The following is a 25,327-nucleotide window of genomic DNA, read 5'->3' as shown; positions in this document are numbered from 1 at the left end:
GGAGATCCTAGAGGAGGGGAGGACTTGCTACTGTGCAGGAGCCTAGAGCTGGTCACTGCTCCTGGCCCTTCCCGCAGATGAATGATGCAGCCAGAATTGGGGGCATTTCCTCTCCAGGCCCCTGAATGTCTCTGGCACCCAATGTACAATTTCCTGATGCGTGGTTGAGGAACATCAGGTAGATGGAGAAAACAGAAAACCAAACCAAATCAAAGGGAGATTGCTGGCTCTGCAGTGTGACAGATTATTTCTGTGAAGAGTTGCCCAATGCCCCAGTTTAGTAGGGCTGAATCACTGAGATGAGGAGCAAGTCAGCATTTCCTAAAGGCACCAGTGAGAGTGAACTAACAGGTATAAATGTCCTGAAGGTACCTGGGCCTCCTCCCTGGGAAGGCAGGTGCAGATAGAGGGCAGTGACATCCAGCAGCACCTCTGCCAGTCGTGGCACCAGCGGGCTGGCGCTGGGTGACGTGCTGTCAACACAGGATGGCCTGTGCTAGACAGACCATTGCCAGAGGAGCTGCCACTGCCCAGCTGGATTTAACGGGGCTGAAGCACTCAGAGAGCAGTGGGGAAAACAGCCACAAGCCCTCTGCACCGCCAGCCGGCCCCTGGCTGCCCTGCACAGGGAGCAGCGGCTGGAGAAGCTGAGCAGGGCAGTGAGGACAGGCAGAGGCCCCGCTCAGACATCTCCCAGCAGAGCTCACCCTGCTCACCCATCCCAGCGGGAAGGGGGCAGCTGGGCTCCTGCTGAGGCTCACAGGGCAGAAGAGGCACCAGGAAACATTTATTCTGTCCCAACAACAGCAGTGGCCCTCATTTGTTTCAAGGTCTGGAAGGGCATTTTGGAACAGTGTAGTAGCACTTAGCAGGTAACCACTTTGCTGAAAAACACAAAGGCATTATCAGAAGTTGATCAGATGTGAATTCTTTAATATAAAACCAGGCGTTAAAATGGATTTCAAAGACCTGCCATCCCTTTCACTTTCGCAGACTTCCAGGTAAAGGAACGTTTCAGCCACAGCAGGGACTGAATGGCTCCTGCCCCAGTACTGCACAAAATGAGCCAAGGAGCAGGGAGCAGAAGGGAAGGTAAAGTGCAGGAGAGCTGCAGGTGACCGTGTCCCTCAGAACAAGGCTCCATCTCAGAACTGGCATCAAATAGACTAAACGTTCATTAAAAGGAAAATATTTTGAATTTTATTTTTTCACGTTATTATCAAGTACACAATTACAATAATGTCACACATCCCTATATGGTTCTATGTATTTTGTTTTTTTCTTTTGTCTTTTTTACAAAGTGTACAGAGGGAAGGACATATACAATATTTAACAGGGTATTTTCTACAGAACAATAATTTATATTATGTCCTTGTAAAAATCTGTACCTTTTTTAAACATTAAACTGAAACATCCATTTTATAGCATTTGCTAAGCAAATTATTTAAGAATTAAAACTAACCTGTAACTAATGTCAGTACATTAACAATAACTATAACTTCATTTTCTCTTTATACAGACAAATACATTTTACAAAATCCACTTGACCAAACCCTTAATTATTAAAAAAAAAGTTTCAACATTGTGCTTTAAAAAAAAAAAAGTGGGTATGATTCCAGGCTACGTAAGAGAAAGAAAATGTGTAAAATTGTGTTCTTTGTCTTTCAGCTTATTTAAAAAAATAAAGTTCAAAATGGCTAAAATCCTCAGCACTACCATGGGATTTTTTGCAGATTTTGTACACTTCCAGGTTTCCAGTTAGAAAATGCTTGAACATAAGAGAGGAAAAAAAAGTAGTCACAGGCAAGTATTTTGCAAGAAGCGAGTGGGAATCTCTGCTGGGTTTTACTGCATCTGGTTTGGCATCAGCAGGCAACAGACACTACGGCCATGGAGGAAATCCACTGGCTTCAGCGGGGATTTCAAGGAAGGCACAATGCAGCACAGCCAGGAATTACACGCTAAAGAGTCATGGAGTAGCAATATTACACAAGAGCACCCAGCAAGTCTGGGGGCACTGCAAGCAGGCAAAGAAAGAAAAAAACATCCTACAACACAGGCAGCGACATGGCATTGGACTCTCCTGAACTGCACACTACAGACAAGAATTTCAGCTTACAGCGAGACAGGAGGGATGAACAGTAGGGACAGGGCTTGGTAACAAGACAAATTACAAAAGGCCTAGAAGATGCACATCCAGAAAGGAAACCTTTTTTCCTCTATCACCCCAGACTTGAAACTGTCACTAAAATTCCTAAAGTTCACTAAAATTCAATTGGAAGTTCACCTGCCTAGAAACAGGAATTAACAGTGGCCCAGCCTCTGAAGCCTTTCCATTAGGGAATTGTTGGTTACAAATCTAACCTAATCTGGCAGGCAGCTGGGACTGAATTCTGCAATCCATCATCAGTGGCTGGAATGAGAATTTGAGCAAGAGGAGCAGGGCCATGTCCTAAAATCTGGCCTGTAATTAAAATGGTTTGGGTTTTTTTGCTCCAAGGTTTTTGTTAAAGTACATGACTTTGTGCTTGGTACATTTACACTGCAATTAGCAAATGATATGGAGCTACTTTATAATAGTCTTCAGGTGGCAAAACTGCATCTAATAATTGCAATATTCTCCCAGCTGTTTATAAACAGATTGAAAGAACTGAGTTAATTCTGGATACAGTACTAATTATTAAACAGCCACTGAACACAGCTACTAATGGCTCAGGAAAAACATTTAATTTAGTAACAGAACTGCATCTATCATAAGTTACTTTTCTTATTAAGGATATCTACGTTACAACGTCTCTACTCCTTATGAACTCATCTGCTTCACTCCATTCCCTTCTTACGCTCTCTCTGTAAATAACTGGTTTCCAAAATTGAGGCACCTCTTGGTCTTAAATTCTATTCTAAAACAACTAACAATAAAAATGTGACTTGAACCACAAACTGCTCTTTCAAAGAAATACCAACATACATAAAAGCATAAAGTTTGAGGTACGTTTACCAGCACATACAGACAGTTGTGATCTATTGTTAACTCTGCAAATGGAACAAGAGTATTTTACGTTTTCAACATTTAAGACAGGAATAAAGTGGAAAAAACCCAACTCTTGTAACACACAAAATCTTTAAAAGACAAAGAAGCACAGAACAATAAATGTAATATTTGCGCATATTTTGAATTTGCCCAGGAAAGATAAGAACTGCCCAAACAATTTTCGAAAGTATTTTTCTCTCTGAAACCAGAATGAAAACACAAAGTGAGACTTGTAACTCCTCAACCGGAAAATAGTTAACCTGCCACGAAGTCTGTATAGTTAAAACAGGACAATCAGGTGGGCCCTAGTGACTTTACTGTCAACATGACAATTCCCCATTTTATACACACCTCTGACAATTTTATCAAGAGAAATTTCGTATTTTTAAAATTCACGACAAAACTGCATTAACATGGACACTGTGAGTATCAACGAGATCAGTAAGATAAATATACTTAAATAAACTATTACGGTTGAAAAATTCAGTAAGAGACAGGGTTTACTTTATTAAATGCAACTTTATTGTTGCCATCTTTTCTTCATTTATTAAACAAACTGAATAGAATTCAGAACACGCTATTGAACAAAAGGTATAAAAGTCAACTACAAGCAATAATCCTATTTTTATACAGCAACAAATCAAATGCACAGTATTTTTTTGTTTTTGTTTTTTTGTGGTTTTTTTTTTTTTGTATGTGTGTGTGATCGCAGGTGATTGGCTTTAAAATAAGCTAACTGCCTGAAAGGCAAATTTCCTTTATAATTCCAGCCATAAGTCTGTGAAAGAGACTTTAAGGCAGCCCAACATCTTTATGATGTCGCATAATGTGCTGGTTCTTCTCTGAAGGCCTTCGGAAACCTTTCTTGCAATACTCACACCGGTGAGGGTAGTCTTTTGTGTGAATGGAAATCACGTGCCGTTTGAAGCCTGAGGCGTCTGTAGTGCTATACTCACAGTACTCACACTGATAAACTTTCCTGCCACTGTGTGTTTTCATGTGTTTTTTCAGCTCGTTTTGTTGCCTAAAGCCCTTTCTACATCTCTTGCACCTGAATGGAAGATCCTTTGTGTGAACTGAGAGTATGTGGCGACTCAAAATGAACGGATCTGCAATTTTAAAGTCACAATGTCTGCATTGGTGCAATTTTTTACCTTTGTGAGCCGCCACGTGTTTTTTCAGTTCCGAAGGCCTGTGAAAGCCTTTATCGCACATATCACACTTATGAGGATAGTCTTTTGTGTGGACTGAAATAATGTGTCGTTTCAGATCACTCGAGTTTGAGCTCTTATGGTCACAATGCAAACACTGATGTGTTTTACTTTCTTGATGCATAAGAGTATGCTGCTGTAGCTCTTTGGTATCTGAAAAAGTCTGGAAACAAATGTCACACTTGAGAGGCGTTTCCTTACTGTGTTTAGTCTTTACGTGGGTTTTCAAGTTGGAAGAGTCGGCAGATCGGTATTCACAATATTGGCACTGGTAGGGCTTCTCGCCAGTATGGATCCGCATGTGCTTCTTCAGCTCCGACGGGTGGCGAAACCCTTTGCCACACTCCACGCAAATGTGAGGAAAGTTCTTGCTGTGGACAGCCAAAAGGTGGTGACTCAGTAACCCTTGTTCTGCTGTCTCATAATCACAGAATTTGCACTTGTGCATTTTATTAACTCCTTTGTCCCTGTGCACCATCTTGTGAGTGAATAAAGTTCCCGCGTGAGAGAAGGTTTTCCCACACTCATCGCATTCAATAAGCTTTTCTGTTTTGTTGGTCAGCTTGTGACTCTCCAAGTGGTTATGTAAACTTATTTTTTTATTCGTAGTGTAATCACAGTCTGTGCATCTGTATTTCTTCTTGGTAAGAAGGTGCTCCGGATGGTTTTTCATGTGCCTTTTCAAGAAACCTCTGGATTTAAATTTCTTTCCACAGATCATGCAGGGATAGACTGTCAACGGATGACCATCAGGGCCAATGATTATTGCTGAAAAAAACAAAAAACCCCTTTATCAATATTATACAATACTATTACACTTCAGTAAATGTCAGATGTTAACAATAAGTTGAATTGTGGAGAAAGATGGGATACATATGTTTTACTATACAGATGTTCTTCACCTCAAATAATTCTATTTTGAAGAACTCTGAGTTCACACATTAAATACATGCAGAAACCAATGGCTGGTGCAAAGAACAGCAGCCAACTTGTTAAATTGAGTATCATCTAGTAAGCAAAGTACACAATCTTCTCTTGACTCTCCACAAATGGGTAGAAAAAGTTTAATCTTGCAGTTTAATCACCTACCATTGACTACAATTCAGATGCCCTGAAACTAACACCTCCTTCTTACGCCATCTGTCACAGCTACAATCTGAAGAGGTACCAAGCAAGAATCAATAAGAACATGTTTCACATACAGAAACCTCATAGCTTTGGAAATTATTTGCACTCATCTGTTACCCTGATTTGTTTACCCTGAATTTGCCTAGGCAAGTTAAAAAGCGGTCTTGTCCAAAAATGTTTTATAAGGAGAACTGACTAGCTGGAAATAGAAAAGACCAACTTCAATTTGGACAGTTTACTAACTCAAGCTAAACAAAATGGAACTCCTACAGTTAAGTCACAATTTGGAAAGAAACTTTTAGTATTATTTAAGGCAAAGCTACTGAAAAAAAGTTGTGCTTTTTCAACTTTATCAAACCAAATAAATATTCTGACTGTTACACAATAACAGCAGAAAACAATTATGCCATAAGACACTTCTGTTCTCACGGATGAAGGGACAAAGATAGCCAGAAATGTCAAGGCAATTTTATTTCACCATTAGAACAGGAAAGGGTATAGAAGTTACACTACTGAAAATTAATATACAATGTTCAGACTTTCCAGTTACCTACTGAGCTGAATGAAATGCATTGTTCTACATATTTTCAATAAAGACAAAAAAAAAGGGGGAGGTTTTAAAAGGCATGATTACAGAATACCATTTATCTAACATCACCTTTAAAGTTACATTAAACATTAAAATGGGTGTGGCAAGTTAAGTATAGAGCTTTTTAACCTTTTGCTATAATACTTTTTCCTATGTCAGAGATGGCTTCCTTTAAAAGACTTGCCACAATCCAAATCACCCATGTATTTAAAATTTGTAAAATAAAATATGCACTCATTTATAAAGCAGTAGTGTTGTCAACCAAGTAATTCCCCAAATTCCTCTTTTTACAAGACACTCCACATGCATCTGTTTATTGGCAAGTGCTGGGATGAACGAGAGCCAGGCACCACATACTCACCTGTCTGATACTGTCTGGACTCAGGTCTCCTCTTCTTCTTTGGTTTTTGCTTGGCCAGCCTCCCAAGTCCAGATGACTCATCTATGTGCAAAAGAGCACTTGCAGTGCCATTCCGACTTTCGATGCCATCGTTATTATTACCTACCAAGGGAAGTTAAAAAGTTACCTACCAACACTGCAGGTAATTCAAGCACAAATTTTACAATGGTAGTAACAGAAATGATAAACTATTATCTGGACATTTAATCAAACCGTAATAATGTACAGTATAAGCCGCAAAATATCTCACTATGTAATTTAGGAATTATGTTTGGTATCATGAGCATTAGGTTTGTTAACCTAATTTTACAGGAGTACATAATGTACAGGAATTAATGGCTTTTCATTACACAGAGAATTCTCCTTCAAATGCAGCATTTTTTGAATCTCTTTGGTTGCTAATTATGCCCAAATTGTTTAACATTAGTAAATAATAGCATTCACAGTATCCACTGTGCCCGATTTTCTTCTCAGTCCTGAAATACATTTGTGTGTGAGCTCTCATTCACTTCTGTCTGTCTGAATTCACCTGAATTCAGACAGACAGAAGTTTGTCACACACCAAGTCACACACCAAGTTTCTGAAAAGGAGCTGTGAATAAAGAATCTTTCTCAACAGCCCATAAAGTGGCAAACAAAGTACACTACTTACTATTTATACACCTGATGCTTTAGTGCTTACAAATTCTTTCTACTGGGAACAAAGAGCATGCTAAGTATTGTGTAACAGAAAGAAGTAAAGAGTCTCTGCCTCACAGAGCTTTGTGTTTAATACACAAATGGTATCACTGTATGTAAAACAAACATGAAAATTACAAATACATTCAAGAAGGTATTGGCAATCAGTTTGACATAGGTGATTTAAGAGCATAAGTGAACTTTTAATAATAAATGTTGTGGTCGAGTATGTACTTGAATCAATAAAAGTCAACATTTCCTAGTGAAAGCAAAGAACACAAGTAAGACAGGAAGATTCAAGAAAGTGGAATATGTTCAACAGCTGTTCCTTTCGTAGGGTGCTGAGCATTAATATTCATGATTAATGTAAGGAGACTCAGAGCCAGACATGTGCAGAGCCTGAAGATTTTCATCTATATGCTAGCTCCAGTGTTCCTCTGCCATTTTCAGGCCTTCATGCTTCATTTCTCCCTGTCCCCACCATCTCTCACCCTGTATGCTAGGCTGCTTACTGCTGACAATGCAACCACTCCACTGTTTCCCCATTCTTAAATTCTCTTTTTAATTCCATCTCACTGTTTTTAACACATTCTGCTCAATTTTCTCCCCCTCCTCCAAAACCACTGAATGTTTAGTATCCAACTTGTTTCAAGTTCACTCAATTTCGTTTTTAATGCTCACTCAGAGTGGCTTATGTCATTTCCTTCTCACTCAAACTGGGCTCACCAGTATATGGGCTAAGATAAGGCTTTGGGTGCACTACCATCCATCCCCTAAGTAACTTTTAAACACACACTGCTCCCTGAAATCTTGCCCTTCCTGACTTATGTCCAAAATTCCAGCCCCTTCTGTATTCCCAGCACAATTCTCTGCTGGCACCATCACCACAATCCACATCATGCAGACTTGTAAGTTTTGTCCTCTATTCCACTATTTCTTTTGTTTTGTTTAGAAGGAGAAAGGGGGGACACAGAAACATTTTTTCAGATGAAATTCTAGTCTTAAGCTTACAAAACTTTGGGAAACCAGTCTGTGCACCAGTTGGTGTAAATGGTTCTGCATGCTGGAAATACTCTTAAGGTTCTGCTACAGTTTTAATATCTCCCTCCAATTTCTTTTTATTAATCAATTTATTATAGCCATTAGTGAAAGCATGTGTTTATATGATCCTTCTAGAAAGCACTTACATCAAGCTAGACCTCAGTGCTGCTTTTCACTGCTACACTGAATCTTACATATTACCATTTGCTTTCTTTCTTGTGCGCACCGCCCCCCCACCCAAAAAAAAAAAAAAAATTCAGTTCTAGTCCCAAGCCAGCTCTCTCAGTTTTGTGTCCCAAAACCCAAAACTCTCAGGAACAATGGTACTTGAGATTCAGTTTTTTAGCTGGAAGCGCATGTATTTCCCCCTTTACATCATGAAAATATCAAGGAAAATACCTGTTAAATAGAAACAAGAAGAAACCTGCCTTACAATTTCCCTCTTCCTTTCTTTTTAAGGCTCATTATGCTAAGAAACTATTCTTAAACTAAAACTCTAGAAACAAACACAAAAGCACAAATACTCTAGACTACCCTCCAAAAACCAATCCCTGGTACTTTGCTGCAGTGCCACTCAAGGATAATTCTTTCAAGTATTACTTACCATAAGCTGCTGCCCAGGCTATGGGCATGAAAGTTTTAATTTCGGTGTCATCGATTTGCTGTTCGTGGGCAGCTGCAGCATCCTCCTCTCCTACAATCACCTCCATATAAACCTCATCAGCTATTTCTGCAACATCTAAGATAAAAAGAAGTTTAAAAAAAAAAAAAAGAGGAATGCTGTACTGCTGAAAGCGAAAATCCCTGCTCCCAAAGGAAAGCCACCTACTTACTTAAGTCTTCGTCTTCATGCTGAGAATCATTTACAGTCATGTAAACCATTTTCTCCCTTGGAATACGAATACTGCTATTCTGATCGAGCAATCCAACTGCGTGGTCATTCTCTGGCTCGCTCTCCACAATGTCTACTGTGCCCCCTAATTAGGAAGACCAGAGCAAAATATTTTAAATACACTTCACCAAAATCTATGCTAAACCACAAAAAATTCAAAGTTTGTCAACTCTTTAGTATCAGACTCACAGGTTTTTACATACCACTTGAGAGAAACCATAGTCTCATGCAAAATTTCAAGTGTCAGGTTGGAGTATTCTCAAACATGTGTATTTTACCTAAATCGTCTTCTCCAGGATCTGCTTTGAATATATAGACCTTGATGACTTCTGGACAAATGCCATCCACTTTACAAGAGCCACTTTCTGACTCTGCTTCCATGGTAATTTCAGCAGAACCTTCGTGTTCTATCTTACCAGCATCATCCACTACAAAAACAAGTTATTACAATTACCCAGTCATATGCAGACAGACATATATGAAAGACATATTTATTAATTATGACTCAAATTTGGAAGCAGTTTAAAATTTAAAAGTTGTGGTAAAGAACCTACCCATTAATATTTTTTTTCATATCCTTGAAAATAGTGACAATAAACACAAAAATAAATTCAAGCTGTTTTCTTGTAGTTAAGGTGGAAGCGCAAGAATGCTGCAATGACAGAACTAGAGGCACGAACACCACACCAGGCAATACTAATAAGGAAACTGTGACCTGCATCAAGATGATGGTAGGAAGAAAGTATACATAAATACTTCACTCTGTGGCATAATCTCACTTATTCTCAGTTTTAATTGCTTTCTCCTTCACAACTAATAAGCTATTAATTATTCTTTTCAAAAGCATTATCTGTTGCTCAACCCTGCCTCTGATGCAAGTGGTACTATTGCTGGCTGTCAGACCTGGTTCCCTGCAAAGCACTGCTACTGATGCTTTTCCAGCTGCCCGGAGAGGAAACCTGAACAGCAACTCCAGGAATAAACTCCTCCCCTTTCCTCATGCCCTCCACAGCTGGGGAAGGAGCACAGTGCTGAGTGCTGCCCTGCCACTGCAGGACTCCTTCCTGCAAGACCCTGCCCTACATTCCCATTCCTGCTGCAGCGCTGTGCACTGGTGTCCTTCCTGCAGGACCCTGCCCTGCATTCCTGCTGCAGCCCTGTGCACTCCCAAACTTGGCTCTCCTGCCTCCAGAAGGGCACCCACACCACGCTCCAGCCTGAGCTGCTGAAACTTGCCCAGAATCCCACATATCCATGGCTGACAGCCAGCTTTACAAGGAACACACTTGGATTTTTGAGGTATACTGTACATAGGCACCTCCCCCCATCTTACTTTACCAAGAACAGGTTTTCAAGAAAAAAATAGTAAGCATGCATTCACAAAAATCAAATCCAGCTCTCAAGACCTTTTAAGAATCTTCCAATTTTCACAAGCCCCAGATGTTTCTTCAGTACTGAAATTATTTAGAAATTCTTAACGTGACAAAATACTTTTGTAATTTGTGATTTTACTGTCACTCCCTCAGAGTCATGCATGACTTCAGTTCATGACAGAAAGACATGGAATTTATTCTAATAAAAGTCTAAGAACTGTCCTATAAATGGTGACTAATTTTTAACTACCAAGCCTAGGACATACCAAATACTTCACAAAATATGCTTACTTTACTAGCACTCATTGAACCACCCTCATAAATAAATCATAGCTTTACTACTCAGTAACTGCATTCTTAAATTTATTTTAATACGTACTTTAAAAAGAAGCTCAAAATGTTATTACTATTATTTTCCTGCCATGAAGCCAATAAATCAGCCTTTGAATTAGATAAACTATCACATGTTCTGTCTCTCGTATCAAAAATAACTGTATTTAAGTACAATTTCTCAATCAGGCATCATTACTCACAAAAAAATATGAATAACATTAAATTATAAAGCACTAACATAAATTAGTCTGTCTCTCTCCTTACCAAAAGAGCAGCAGAAAAAACTAAATACTCAAATGCCAAGATCATGATCAGTGGCCATGGTACAGACTGTTTCAAGCAGTAGGATGTTTAAAAAATTACTTTGTGTCATGGGACAACAAAACATCTTGTAGCTGAACCCCAAAGCATTTAAAAGTAAAACCCTTAAGATGTTCATTTGAATCTCATTAACAATGTAGCTCCACAGTGTGTATATTCAGTTACTAACAGACTTCTATGACTTCTCTGTCATATCCGTGATATACCAAATGTCATTGGAACTCTGACAAAAAAGAGAACTTGCTTTTGTTCCTACACTACATTTATGTAGCTGTTCTCCCTTAACTTGGCTGTTTCCAGTGTCAGGCACATTTACTTGGAAGGCTTTCAAATCAGTGTAGACTGACTTTGCACCTCTGAAGCCAAAAGGGAAGTCTGCCACCAAGATCAACTGATGCTGGAACATACCCACGAGGAAGGAAAACCATGGCAGAGTCAATCAGACAGAAAACAAACCTATGTGCATGATGTGAAACAGGCCCATTTCTTTTAACCAAACTAGAGTTTTCACTTCCATTCATACATGGAAGTATCCATTAATAACTTTCACACAACAGAAGAATTCTAGGTCTTAAAAACATGCTCTATTCATGTTTTGAAATAAATTCTCCAAGATTTTAAGAATATTAGAATATAATATATTCTAAGTATATTAGTATTATACAACAAAATAAAAAAAATGTTATACAATTTAGAGTTTATTTATCCCTGAATTCCCTTTATATTCAGCATTGTTTTAAAAATATAACAACTGGTTTAAATATTTTTTAACAGAGCCATTAAACTGTAAGGCAATTGATGCGTAGGAGGTATGAGGCCAACTTTTCTCATCCAAAAGGAAAAAAAAAAAATCACTCTTGACAGGTGGTAATACTTTAAAACTAAAGTCCCTGATGGGCTTGAAAAGCAGTAATATTTGCAGCATAGTGACAGGTAATAGGAGGAAAAGTAGGGTGGAAAGAAAAAGATAGGAAAAAGATAAAAATCAAAGGAACACACAAACAAGGTGAAAGAGAATGGGTATTTTTCAGAAAGTACCATTTCCAAGGTATTTTATCCTATGGCTACACAAGCATTTACTTCTACTAATTCACTGGCAGTGTTTTATGAAATTTGCTTTCTATTTAACATTTGTCCAAAGCTTCTGCATTCTCCGTGTATCTCAGTCTCACAATCTGAGAAAATTATATTAAGAAATACTTGACTGATCAATGTTTCAAGTTGGAACTCGGATGATACTAATTTTTCATTTGAATTCATAGCCCATCAAGAGGTCCCACAAATTACCATCCATGGCTGATCTTCTTTCATACTGCTCTTCTTGGACATTAACAAAAAACCAAAACCAACCAACCAAACAAACAAAAACCCTGCAAAAACCCAACAACAACAACAACGCTCCCCAAAAAACCCAACGAAATGAAAGCACTTAAAATAATTAGTTACACTTCTAAGATACCACTTCCTTTTAAGCAGAGCCACTGAGCATTACTAAACTAATCACAAGTCACATGCTAGAAAAAAGTTCAGGCTAGCATTACTCCAGTGCTGTCATACCTTGTGCCTCCATTTTATCAGATATGAACTGGACACTAAAAACTTGAAATGTCTGATTTTTTCCCCCCCTATACTAGCTGGTAGCTTTCATTCAGTAAACAAATGGATACAGACTAAATCTCAAGAATTTAAAAAAACCAAACAAAACCAAAACCCAGAAAAATTACCAGACACAGTATGAATCTACATGAATTGCAAGAATGCAGTCTATGGTTAGCTTGCCAAAATTCTTCACAGACTTCACTCATTAGAGCAGCCTGCTCTTTGCATACTATGAGCTGCAAGAAACAAATAAGTATGTGCTTCTCCAATGTGGCCATAATTGCTTCCATATAAAGATAATGATAGAATTGTGATTAAAAGCACAAACAGATGAGAAAGGTGTCACACAACATGAAAGCCACAGCATATTTAAAACCTGTCTAGTTAGCACTTATGAGGAAATCAACAATAAGAGACCAACAGGTAAAAAAAGAGTAAGGAATAAAGAATAAAGTGAAGAAATAAAAGATCCAGGCAACAGCAACAACAGCAGAGTCTATGTGATCTATCAATGACAGCATTGGTTTCCTAGAAAGTACTAAATTTAATTTTTAAAATCATATAATAAACTAGTAACAGCCAAAGAACAATTATCTCCAGTATCTCTACCCCTCTATTAAAATACGTTCAATGGCATTTTTGGGAACAAAACAAGCTCCTATGCATTGATAATAAACTCCACACTTAAAGCCCTGTTGAGGCCAGTTTCCCCACACAGAAGCACAAATGTCAGGCCAAGATCCTGATTTGCTCCAATAGAACATCTTTTGTTTAACCATGATACATACACTTTCCCCTAGATGTTGCTTTTAGTTTTTTATATCAGATATTTGAAGGATAGGCAGATAAAGACTTTGTACCCTTACTGTGGTTTATTTCCAATTAAGAAATGCAAATATAACTGCAATTATTTTTAATAGATTCCATAACTTTCTAAACTTTTTCTTTCCTACCATTTCTCCTCTATGTGGGATTAACGAGGAAAATAAAAGGATTGTAAAAAATAAAATTCACTTAAGCACAGACACCTTCCACCTTTTTCAAGTACCCACTGTTTATTGCTAAAAAACACACCAAAACAAACAACCTAAGAAAAAGTCTATCTACACCAGTTAAACAGATCTTTTAAAAATGTGTCAATGGAGCAATTAAACAAAAATAATCTATTTTGTCAGCCGTTATGTTCCCAAATGGTTCTCTAAGCTGCTAAAAAACTGTGTATCATGGGACATTTGTCTGCTTATAAAATAAACAACCCTATTTAAGCATTCTTAATGAAAAAAGCCATTCATATTTTCTCTAAAACAGATTAAAAGCATTGTTTTCCCCTGACTTTGTTCAGATATTAGTGACAGCAACACCTACTTCACTCAACAGCAGACAATTCCTAGTCCACTGAAGAAACTATTTTTACCATGCACTTATTTCTTGAATGGCAAAGCAGGTTTCCTAACCTTTGAGAAAAGAGAAATCTGCTCTATTTTCATTTTAATTCATTGCTTTTACATGTGAGTACATCCTATGCATCTAAAGGTCCCTTCAGGGTAGTTATCTAGCAGAGGTGTAATTCCTGAGCTCCCAGCTGGGATCTAACACTTGTCCTTCGTGTGCTCTGCCCCTAGCAAACAAACCAGACTAAGCTCTGAGACACCACTCAGCCCAAGGTAACCCTTATTTCCATCACCTCTCAGGGCAACCTCCTGAGCAGCCTGAGCTGCAACAACTGCTGATGCCACTCCAGAGGTCAGACAGAGACATGGCAAGTTTTACCTCTGAGAAAAAAAAAGTGATTTCCTGCATCTTTAGCAACTCCAGGGGAAAACAGGGAGATATTTATGCTAAAAAAGCAATTTAAAGCATTTTGCTTTCTTGACTTGAAGTCTACTGGATGGCCCTAAGGATAAGCATGAACCCTATTGGCTTGGTACATCAGATCCACTGCTTTCAACCTAAACATCCAACAAGGATGAAAAAAGATTGATTTTCAGAGGCCTAGGTGAAACCTTTCTCCCTCAGTGAGTTACCCTGGGTTCAGACGCTGTAATGAAAAGTGTTAATTAACACAAACAAACAAGAGACTTGTCTAAGTCAGAGAAAAGGGGATGGATGGATGGATGGATGGATGGATGGATGGATGGATGGATGGATGGATGGATGGATGGATGGATGGATATAACACAGATACCATTTTCGCAAATATTTAAATTCTTAAAACTGCAGTTTAAGCCTTGTGAAGCTGTCCTTCACTCTTTCCAGACTCCTCTTGTCAAACTTTTGTACCTATTTTTACTGCAGTAAGAGTATATCAGGATACAATTTTTCATCTTACAGAATCAGTTAATGCCAGAGGATGTGTCTACCATTGCCAAACAGAATGAAATCAGACAAAAAAAAAATTCTATTTCCATTGTATTGCCAGGCACAGGACACTGCTTTCCTGGGTTAGTAAATGTAGGATGTTTGTTTTGTTTTGACAAACACCAGTTAATCTCACCACTACTGTTTCACTTAGGGAGAAATTGTTTTCCAAGCTAACAAATAATTAATTAGTACCAGTGTGAGTCACAGCACAATTTATACTTTCCTGACCCAACTCATGAACTGGCTTGTTATGGAACACGCAAAAGAAAAAAAAAAATTATCAAATCTCCTTTCATCTTTTTCAAGCTACTAACTGGTAGGTTTGCATTCTTAGTTGAATGAATATCTGATTCTGCTCTGCTGCAAGTACCCCAAATCTACCATGGAACAAAAATGAATCTTGGGCAAAGACAAAGTATCCAAGAAAAAAAAAAAAAGTACATAAAAAAGTAACCGGTGATATAAAGCTGTGCCAAGAAGCATTGCCTTGAAAATGAAGATAGCAAAGGCATATTAATGCCAAAGCTAAATTAAATCTAACTGGGAAAGAAGTATTAAAATACTGAGCTCATTGAAGCAAAGTCACAGAATGAAACACCACAGGAACTGTACTCTTTGAAAAGACAAACCAGTCTGAAACCAACAAAGAAGGTAGAAACACAACATTAAAAAAAAATGTACACACGGATTAGTCATTCTAAATCACTTATATTCAGGATAAAGCAAAGAAAATGACCTTAAGAAAATATACGTATACTCAGCTCATTAGGAACAAAAATGGAAATGCTTATAGAGAGCCACAAGATGGAAAAAAGAAGAAGATTTTGCCAACAGCTTCCACTGAAGAAAACAGATGGAGAAGCCTACAACAGGAAGAACATGAAGTGTCATCCCCTGCTTTTCAAGTGCCTATCTAAAAGAAGACAGGCAAAGGCATTCTGAAGAACACAGTCTAGCTCACAGATCTGGGAAGCAGAAACATTTGACTACTGTAATGGCAGACAAGATTACATTCCAACATCTGCCCCTGCAGTTCAGGGAGTTTTGCCAGAATTAAACACAAATTTACAAGTTAGGATGAAAAACCCAAAATTGGATTGGCTGGTGTTACTACCTTTTGAAAGCTAAGTTTAACTGAAAACTGAGACAAGCATCAGATCAATGAACACATACACTGCTGATGCAAACAAAAAATAATAAAAAATTAATTCAAATAATATTTTTCATACAACAAAGAGACTGTTTGGCAAGACAGCCTTTACTTGATGAAAAAGCACTAGACTCTGCCTTCACAACCAGAAGAACTTGTTAAGCAGGCTTTAAACACAGTAGGTGGTAGTAGGGACTTCCCTTCAAAATGAATTGTAGAACATTAAACACAAGTAGAATGCATATTTTGTAGTGTAGCGATTATTTTAAATGCTGTCTTATTTAAGGTTCTGAATCTAAACAAAGCACATTGCAAGAGACATTTAATAATAAATAAAGTATGAAACTGCAGAAATATGTGACTGAAGATGGAAACTACTCCAGCACAAGTGAACAACTGAATTTCTGTTCTTCCTGCCAGTCACCACCTGATGACAACTGGTACATCTAAGAAGCCTTCCCAGCTAGGGAGGGATCATCTAAAGTGGCCTCTACCAAGACATCCTGTCCTCGTTCAGCCACTGCCAGCAATGAACAGGATACACCCACCCCTCTCTGTGCATCTACACAGGCTTGGTTTGCAAAGTGCTCCACGGCAGCAGCCCCAGAGGCCCTGCTCTGCTGCAGGAAGAAAACCTGCACAGTAGGGGTGAGCAGAGAAAGGGGCTATAGCCAAGGATACGGAAGAGGGAAGGATCACCACCAGAATCAGGTCTCAATTATCCATAGGCAGATTATCCAGCCTGCTGTCTAACTATGCAGCAGGTTCAGAAGCATTTGAACTGCTTTCATCAGACTTAACTTGGGTCCAGAATCAGAAAGTTTTTATCTGTACCACACCAGACAAGAGTGCATTTATCAGTCTGGATCAATACAATTTCAGAACAGATCCCCTGACCTATTTCACCTCAGTACAATCCTGCAGTTTAATTTACAATATTTTGTGTGATCCATATTTTGCATTATCCCATTTCATTGTTTTCCCAGATAATAGAGAATTAACTGTACCTCATATAAACTCAAAACATGGCTGCAACAAGGTTACTCAAGGAACTCAAGAGATGATAAATTAAGAAATGCAGTGATCCTAGGTAAGGAGAAGCAACATTAAAATTTGTAAGTACAGAATATAAAATTAAAACAAGTTATTATACATTTCAAAAATATGTCCAAAAGTAAAGAAGGGGAAAAAAGGGAAACAAAAAAAAAAAAAAGAAAAAAGGTAACTGAAGCAAAGCACGAAGTACACCTCATAAACGAAGTCATTTAACACCACACAAAACTGAAGTGCTTGAAATGGCAATTAATCAAACCAACCTAACAAGGCTTTTCTATTTCTGCAATAAATAAATGTTCAGCATGATACTGTGATGTTCCCAGGTGCTGCACTGAGTAATCACTATAATAAGTAACATACTTAGAGTAAACTCTAGTTCACACAAATGGATATCCTCAGTAGAAAAAGGATTGATGATACGCTCTATTTTTCTCCACCCTCTATTTAAGCCTTTTGAAATACAATTCAAAGGGATTGTGCCACTGCTCCTAAGAGAGATTAAGATATTCACTTCCCAGCTATGAGCAGCAATAGCTATTCTTTTTGTTAGCTGCATACCTCTGTCCTTTGCTTAATCAAGAGAAGAAATCACATCCTAACAGCAAAAAAAACCCATATTGCTGTCTGTATCCACAATAAATGGAGTGCAAGAGGTGAGGGCTTAGCAAAAAAACAAGACATGGATTGGATTTTCAGAAACCACGCTTTTTTACTCTTTCTTTTCCATGAAATATTTTTGTTTCCTTAATGTCTTGATAGTCATCATAGTAACCTGCACAAATAAGCATTTTTAAATATTGTCACATTAATTTTCTTTCAGTTCTTATTAAGTATATGGCATTTAGTTTACTGGAATTCTTACTCTTTTGTTCATATGCTATAAATTGCTACAAAAATAACTTATAATCAGACATGCATCTGGCAGTATTTCTCTCCATTAGCTTCACCAGAACTTTTAGCCAGTACACACTCCTAAAAATCCCTCTTTGTGAGTACACTTGTGAGATCTACATTTCAATAAAAAATACTGAAACTCTGCTTTGGGTATTGTCTTAAGGCCTCCCTCAGATATTTCAAGCCCATATCATAAGAACTTTGATGGCTTTACCCAAACACTTACAGGAAATCATAAGGTAATCATCACAGTTGCCCTTCTCATCTTGATGTTCCACAGGGATTCCATTGGCATCAATCACTGCCTCTGATGCACAGTCTGCCACCAAGACTTCCTCAGAAACAACATCTGTTCCCAGAGTATCAGTGACAATATCTGCTTCTTCAACATTATCATGAACTACATGTTCTACGTGTCCAACTTCAGGTACATGCATTGACTCAGTTGTCAGTACATGCTCTGGTATAGACATTGTCTCTGCTGTTATGTCAGAAGCTAAAACATCATCCGGGACAGTGCAATGAGCCAAAGAAACCTCTTCGGCTACGTCTGTGTCCAGCACCTGCTCAGGAATAATGACTGTTTCAGACACATCTGGCTCGTCCATGATATCTGGGCACTGAACATCCTCGATAACAACATCCTCAATGACATCCTGGATTACTACAGAGTCTGGATCATCGGGAACAAAATTATGCACAGTTATATCTGAGTCGACCACATCTGAAACAAATACTGTTTCCTGTACTTCCACAACAATCTGATCTCCATCCATATGTGCTGCATCAGCTCCTGAAAAACACAATTAAAATAGCACTTAAATTGTAAAACTGTCTCATATAAGGTGTTTAATGATTGAAATTACTTGTTTCACTTTCACACTATGCTGCACTTTAGTAAATAGCCTAACAGCATATGAACTATTAAGATAGATAGATAAAGCAAGTCCTCAGTAGATGCTAACATAATTAAGATGAACAAGATTTTCTCTCCTGAAAAAGATTTGCAATTTTTAGACTCTCCCCCAACACCCAAACAACTATTACTTGACTGAAAGAACAGTAGCTCATTCATATTTCTGTGAGTAATAAAAACAACCCAAACTCAAAAGCCAGTACACTATACAAAAGCATTGATGCAGCACACCACTTCTAAGCAAAGGCAGAATAAACAATAGTCAATTGCATCGAATTTGAACACTCTTATCTATGTATTATCTCCTTACGGACCTGTTGGATCAAAAAATGCATTTGGCTCATGTGGCTGCAATTCAAGCCCATCTTCATCCATGGCCTTTAACTCTCATCAGTCACAGTGTCTCTAGAAGATAAAGAAGAAAGGTTATTTCACTTGTATTAGGTGAAGAAGGTTGCTTCTGTTTATGCACTGAAAAGTTGACATTTTGGGGGCATGGAAGTTAACACACAGCACCTCACGACTTTAAGATGAACTGGATTTTACTCGGGGTCCCTCAGTCTGGGATTCTAACAATAATACTCTGGATGACCAAACATACACTGTTTGAACTAGAGTGTGAGGTCCAACACTTTGGGTCCGTTTTTCTCAAAACCCTATGGCTTCACAAACACAGAAGCAGCTCATAAAGGAATGTGAAAATATGATTTTCTTATCATCTTAAAAAAAAAATTAAGACAAAGCCTAGAGATATTCCTGTGAGAACCTTAATCCAACACATTCCTACTCAAAGAACTCAAGTCCTTACTGGATGGGGAAGAATACAGAACTGTAAATCATTAAGAATCAATATGATAAGTTAAACACAGAGAGCTCATTATCTGAAATGCACACCAGTTCTGATGTCCTCATGTTCATTCCTGGACAGTCAGGGAGAGTTCACTCTTATATCACTTCAGGAACTGAAATCATCAATGTAAACTGCTTCCAGTGCATAACATCAAAAGTTTTAAAACCTAGATCTGCAAATATCTTCAAAATTCTTGCCCTAAGACAAAGTACCATAAGTATCACAAGTTAGTTCTCAAAAATTACCAAATGTCATGTTCTACCAAAACTTTTGAACAGCATGTCAACATTTCAATGCATATTGACTTAGGATTTCAGTCTTCTTAATGAAAGAATGAAACAAGACCACAAAGTTAGAATACTTGCAAAAATGTAAAACTGCAATCTAAATTCTGCTGTTTAGATATGTGCATTACAGTTATGATCAGGCAAACGTAGTAAGGTAAAATGCAGTCTAACATAAACTTGTATTACTGCCTTACACTGAAGTCCAACTACCTTCCTACATGTAGAATAAGCAAGAGGCAACAGAATGTTGCTTCATGTTTCTGCTTGTATTTCTGTAGAAGTAGAAGATGTTATTTTTCTTCCTCCAAACATTTCTCACAGTCACAGGCAGAAAGCTCCCTATTTCTGTGATACTTTCACAAAAGACAGATAAAACATCAAGATTCTACACAAGGTTTCCATAAGAATCATAACCTTTCCAAAATACATCAACTAACATTTACATTCATTAAGGCTTTATCAAGGAAACTGTTATACAAAAGAAAAAAATATCTAGTCCAAAACACAAATCTAAACCCATAATCTAGAACAAGTATTTTCTAAACTTGCTCCCCTTTTTAGCTTAAATTTTCTCAAGTCTTCACCTCTGGAACTCTCTTTTGGGGTATTGTCTAGCCTCCAGTGCAGTCACTTGGGCCCTCTCTTTTACAGAAGCTGAGGGAGAAATATAGCCAGACATTGAACTGGAAGAAAAACAGTGTAACACTAATAATCTTCCAAGGTGTTCTGTGTTTGTGTGATGCTCAGCTGGATGGTCTCTGTATTTAAAAGACAGCTGTGCTAACAAGTCATTGTGGTATCCAACTGGACATGAATTGCCTCCCAATTATTCTGTGAAGCATTTCCACCTGAAGTGCCCACTATGAAGAGGAACAGCTCTTCACCCAATGCTTTTTTTCAGAACCAAGAGCAGAAGGAAAGTGTTTCTCAGCCCAAGATGCAAGAAATTGCTTGACTGATGGCAATCAACTTCTGCCATGCCACAGAAACAAGAGTAACAAAATCCCATACAGTAATTCCAGCAAGAATTATTCATACCCAAATTGCTTTCCTCCCATCTATTTGGTATACACCCATCCAGTCTACTACCAAAGTCCTTCCTATTCATCTTGTCATTATTTTCTGTGTCGCCTTCACTGTTTAGTTTCTGCTCTTCTGTCGCTTCTTTTCCAACTTCTGGTATGCCTGCACCAATATCATGTTCATTACATCACCTGCTCATTTCATCCGTCCAGCTTCTAACTACAGTACCCTCCCATTATTCACACAAACCTCTGCTACTCACCAATTTGTAGCAAAGATTGTATCAGCAGTTAGTAAGGGGTTTTTCTGGTAGGAGGCAAAGGGGTACTAAGGGTTGGCAGAAATAAAACTGCCTCTCTCCTCAGACTACACACACATAGGAAGATGGAGGTCTCTGTCCTGATCTCTGGGAAAAGTTCAGATGCCCTTTGTGCCTGTGCTTTTGAGGGCTGTATTATCATGCACATCAGCCTGCCATCTGCTGCGACCTGACCGGCCTGAAGTGTCAGTTCACCACCTGAAGAACTGGCATTCATTTCCTCTGCTTCCTGCTTTCACCACCTACCTGACCACTCCACCACAAATTCCTACTCCTTATGATTCATGCCTGTACTTTCTCTATCCTATCTGCTCCCTAAATTCCTCACTTCACTAAGTGAGGCACTCTTTCACTGTCTTTCTGTCTATCCTCTTCACCCCTGAGATGCAGAGGTCTCCATCACTACTTTCCAGCTTCCTCTAAGTGCCCGCTGACACCATCTCTTCCCTGTTTTTCTTGTTTTCTGGATTCCAGGCAACAGATTTTAAACCCAAAATATCCCTGTGGTGTTCAGGAGCTGCAGTTTCACAGCAGTGACAGCCCAACACACCGCACAATTCTGGCCTCTTCTGCACTGGTCAGGTATTTTTACCTACACTGGCAAAATGTGCTCTTAACAAAAACTCAGGCTCCAACAAACCAAAGACACTTCCTGGCACATGGCTTTCAAGTCTGAGTCTTAAAAAGGCAACCAACACTTGCTTTGGTGCTTGTTCCAGAGCAGAAAGAAATTTCAATGTTTTTTTTTTCTCTTACTAAATAATATTTCTCAAAATGCACTTTAGCATACAGACCCAGCCAACTCCTACCCCTGTGCAGGACCATAAACAGTTTGGAAGTGCTCCACAAGGGCACAGGCCTCACATCCACAGAAACTTGCTGCAAGAAGACGACCAAATAAGATGCAGGCACTTAAAACAGGAATTAACTAAACTATCTGAAATAACACAAGTGTCCACATCAAAATGTGCAATTCAAAAAGTAACTTGTCTATGGCTGAGGCAAAAAAATACAAAGATTCCTGAAAACACTTCAGGGTTTGAGCATTCTAAGCAGGAGATGAGAAAACACTTCTTCCTGCTTGCTCTTCTTAGCAGAGGGTGAGCACAAGATGCAGCCACACGAAGGAAGGAACACCACAGGGCTCTGTATCTCTAACAGCAGCTCTGTGACACAAGAAATACCAGAGCTGCTTCTTGCAAGCAAAACAAAGAACACCTTCAATTCCCTAGCAAGCACCCTGAATCCTGTGGCACCATAAAGGCCAGGAAGCAATTCCAGCTGTTCGCTGTTCTGCAAGATTTCAAGAAGGACAGAAACTCCTCTCAGTCCTTCCAAAACATTCTAGCTGACATTTACCTCAGGAGCCGGTTCTGGCATCAAAGCTAACAGAATGAGTTTTTCAGATCCATCTCAGGAACCCAAATTCTCAAAGAAAGCTGGTGCCCACCCATGTCCCTACACTTGGTCCTTCTCAACTGTGTGTCTCCTTGTTCAGATCTCTGGAATTCTGGTAACACTCTTCTTCTACCACTGGGACAAAAAAAAATCGGAGGCATTCAAAATCAGGTTTTGTAACCTCTGAAACTAACTAAACATCTACACCTTTTACTTGGCATGGGTCCATGCCAGCTTCACATGGATCAAGAACTAATACAACTCTGTAATACACTTAATTCTGTACATACAGTTAGTTTTCACAAACTGATTTGTACCTATTTACTCAGAGACTTGGCTGTTTTTGGCTTTATGGAAGTCAAGGTAACATTTTCAAGTGGAAGGACAGACGGAAAATTACATATTAATGCAAGAAATGGTATTACTATATTAGCAATAATCTTCCAAAATAAAAATGATCACGAGAACAATCAGTCAAAAAAAAGCAATGTGGACAGTGCACTGCCACATTACAGATCCTTGACTCAATAGACCTACCAAGGTAATCAAAATGAAATAAAATGAAATAGACAAGCTGTCATGCTTCAAAGAAAGAGCAACTTTAAAAATAGATCTCCTTAAAAGAGATTTAAATATTCTGCAGAAATTGTTTCTCCGCTCTCACCAAAAAAAAAAGAAGAAAAAATTAAAAAATTTAAAAAAGGAAAATGGGAAAAAAGGAAAAGGAGAAAAAAGGGGAAACTTCAGAAAAGCCAACCTTGTGAAAAAGAAATGCATAGCATAGTTATTTGCCTACTCCTAATTTTCAGTAAGGCCACACACCAAATATCTAAGCAGCAAAACTCAAAAATCAAAAACTCAAAAATCAAGCCATAAAGCAGCAAAATTCCCCACGTGCAAGTGCTGGCCCCTACCCACGCTGGGATGACTTAGTGTACAGCCACAACCATGCTCCCGTCGTGCCTTGCTACATCCCATTAAAAATTGCGGCACGCCTGGCATGTCCCATTTGGGTCAGAGCCCCGAGCCAGCGAGCCTTCGCGGTGCTCCTGAGGCGGCTCCGGGCTCAGTCCACGCCGCTGCTGCAGTGTCACAACTCGCCTGACGTGACCCACTTGTGGGAAACGCAAGGCACACACACACGCACGCTGCCCTCAGACGCACACACAGGAAAGGCAAAAAAAAAACCCCTACGCTCCCTACAGGATTTCATTCCTGCCTTGAAAATAACCCCCGTTATCACTAGGTGGAGAAACAGAAGAATAAAAACGACGTGCAAAACCGACGTTGTAACAATGTGATCATTCAGCTGCTAATTTCTTGACGCATCTCCCTCAGTTTTGGCAGGGGGAATCAGTGCTGCTGTGCTCATTGCGGATCCGTAAAAAAAAAAAACACCCCTCAAGTCATTCCCCTCTTTGTTGTAGTTCAGTGATGGGATATTTGCAGAAACCGCTTAAAGAAAAAGGTTTTCTCCAGATTTCACTGGAATGTTATGCACCAGACGACAGTAATTCCAAAGGAAATAAGCTAATTCTTAACGAAACCTAAATTAGGGAAATCACCGATCCCAGGCGCACCTTTGAACCAGCACCAAGGGGGCCCCAAGGGATTAGGGGGCTGCTTACAGGGCGAGTGAGCGAAGGCGGCTGCGGGAGAGCTCCCGGCGCTGCCGAGCCCGCGCCGCCCGAATTCCCGGCAGGAGGAGAGGAAGGAGATGGCGGGGCAGGAGAGGACCCGGCCGGCAGCCCCGGCGCGGCAGCGCACGGAGCCGCGGCGAGCCGGAACGCGCCTCGCTCCACTGCGTCTCGCAGTGTGGCAGCGGGAGGCGGGGAGGGTGTGGAGGCTGCGGGCGGTCCCTGCCGGAGCCCCGAGGCTCCCCCGCCCCGCCCGGCCCAGCCCGGCCCGGCCCGCGCGGGGCCCCGGCTGTGCGAGCGATTAATTCAAGATGGCGCCGGCGCCCTCCGCCCCCCCCCGCGCGCCGCCATTTTGTCTCCTCCTCCAGACACCTCCGAGCCCCCCCCGGCCGGGCCCGCGGCCCCTCACCGGCCCCACTCGCCTCCCCCCGGGCCCGCAGCCACCCACCTCCACTCCGCGTTCCTCACGCCACCTCCCCCACCGCCCCGGGCTGCGCCGGGCGTGCGGGACCCGCCGGCGCAGAGCCCGCGGCCCGCTCCTGTGGCGGAGCCCTGGCGCGGCCTAGCTGCGGCCTCCTCGCGGCCTGCGCCGCGGCCTGTGCGGGCAGGGGGAGGCCCGGGCCGGGCGGGCGGCAGGGCCCGGGCCGCGGCTCTTACCGTGCGGGTGGCGGGCGGCGGCGCTCGCTTGGCGCGGCCTCTCTCAGCGCGACTGGGCCGAGCGCGGCGGCGGCGGCGGCGGCTGCGGCGGGGCGGGCGGGCGGGCGGGAGGGGAGGGAGGGGCCGAGCTCGGAGCTGAGTGGAAGCGGCCAAGCTCCCCGGGCCGGGCCCGCCGTCAGCACG

General features: G+C 40.2%; 1 protein-coding gene across 2 annotated transcripts; it reads right to left on the bottom strand.

Annotated features, from left to right (window-relative positions):
* Positions 1-1,177: 1,177 nt before the first annotated feature.
* Positions 1,178-25,241, bottom strand: ZFX (zinc finger protein X-linked). Of its 2 annotated transcripts, XM_059839916.1 has the most exons (8): positions 25,145-25,241; positions 19,288-19,378; positions 18,284-18,850; positions 9,249-9,398; positions 8,912-9,055; positions 8,683-8,817; positions 6,321-6,461; positions 1,178-5,010 (listed from the first exon to the last, which is right to left on the bottom strand). In XM_059839916.1, the coding sequence occupies exons 2-8, from the start codon at positions 19,346-19,348 to the stop codon at positions 3,824-3,826; spliced, it is 2,385 nt and encodes a 794-aa protein (XP_059695899.1). In that variant the 5' UTR covers positions 19,349-19,378; positions 25,145-25,241; the 3' UTR covers positions 1,178-3,823. The 2 variants fall into 2 exon arrangements, with proteins under 2 accessions (XP_059695899.1, XP_059695900.1); XM_059839917.1 differs by lacking the exon at positions 9,249-9,398.
* Positions 25,242-25,327: the final 86 nt, after the last annotated feature.

This window comes from Haemorhous mexicanus, chromosome 2 (genome assembly GCF_027477595.1).
Source record: "Haemorhous mexicanus isolate bHaeMex1 chromosome 2, bHaeMex1.pri, whole genome shotgun sequence".
Taxonomy (NCBI): Eukaryota; Metazoa; Chordata; class Aves; order Passeriformes; family Fringillidae; genus Haemorhous; species Haemorhous mexicanus.
Note: the sequence above shows the minus strand (reverse complement) of the source record. Positions and strands in the feature narration are given on the sequence as shown.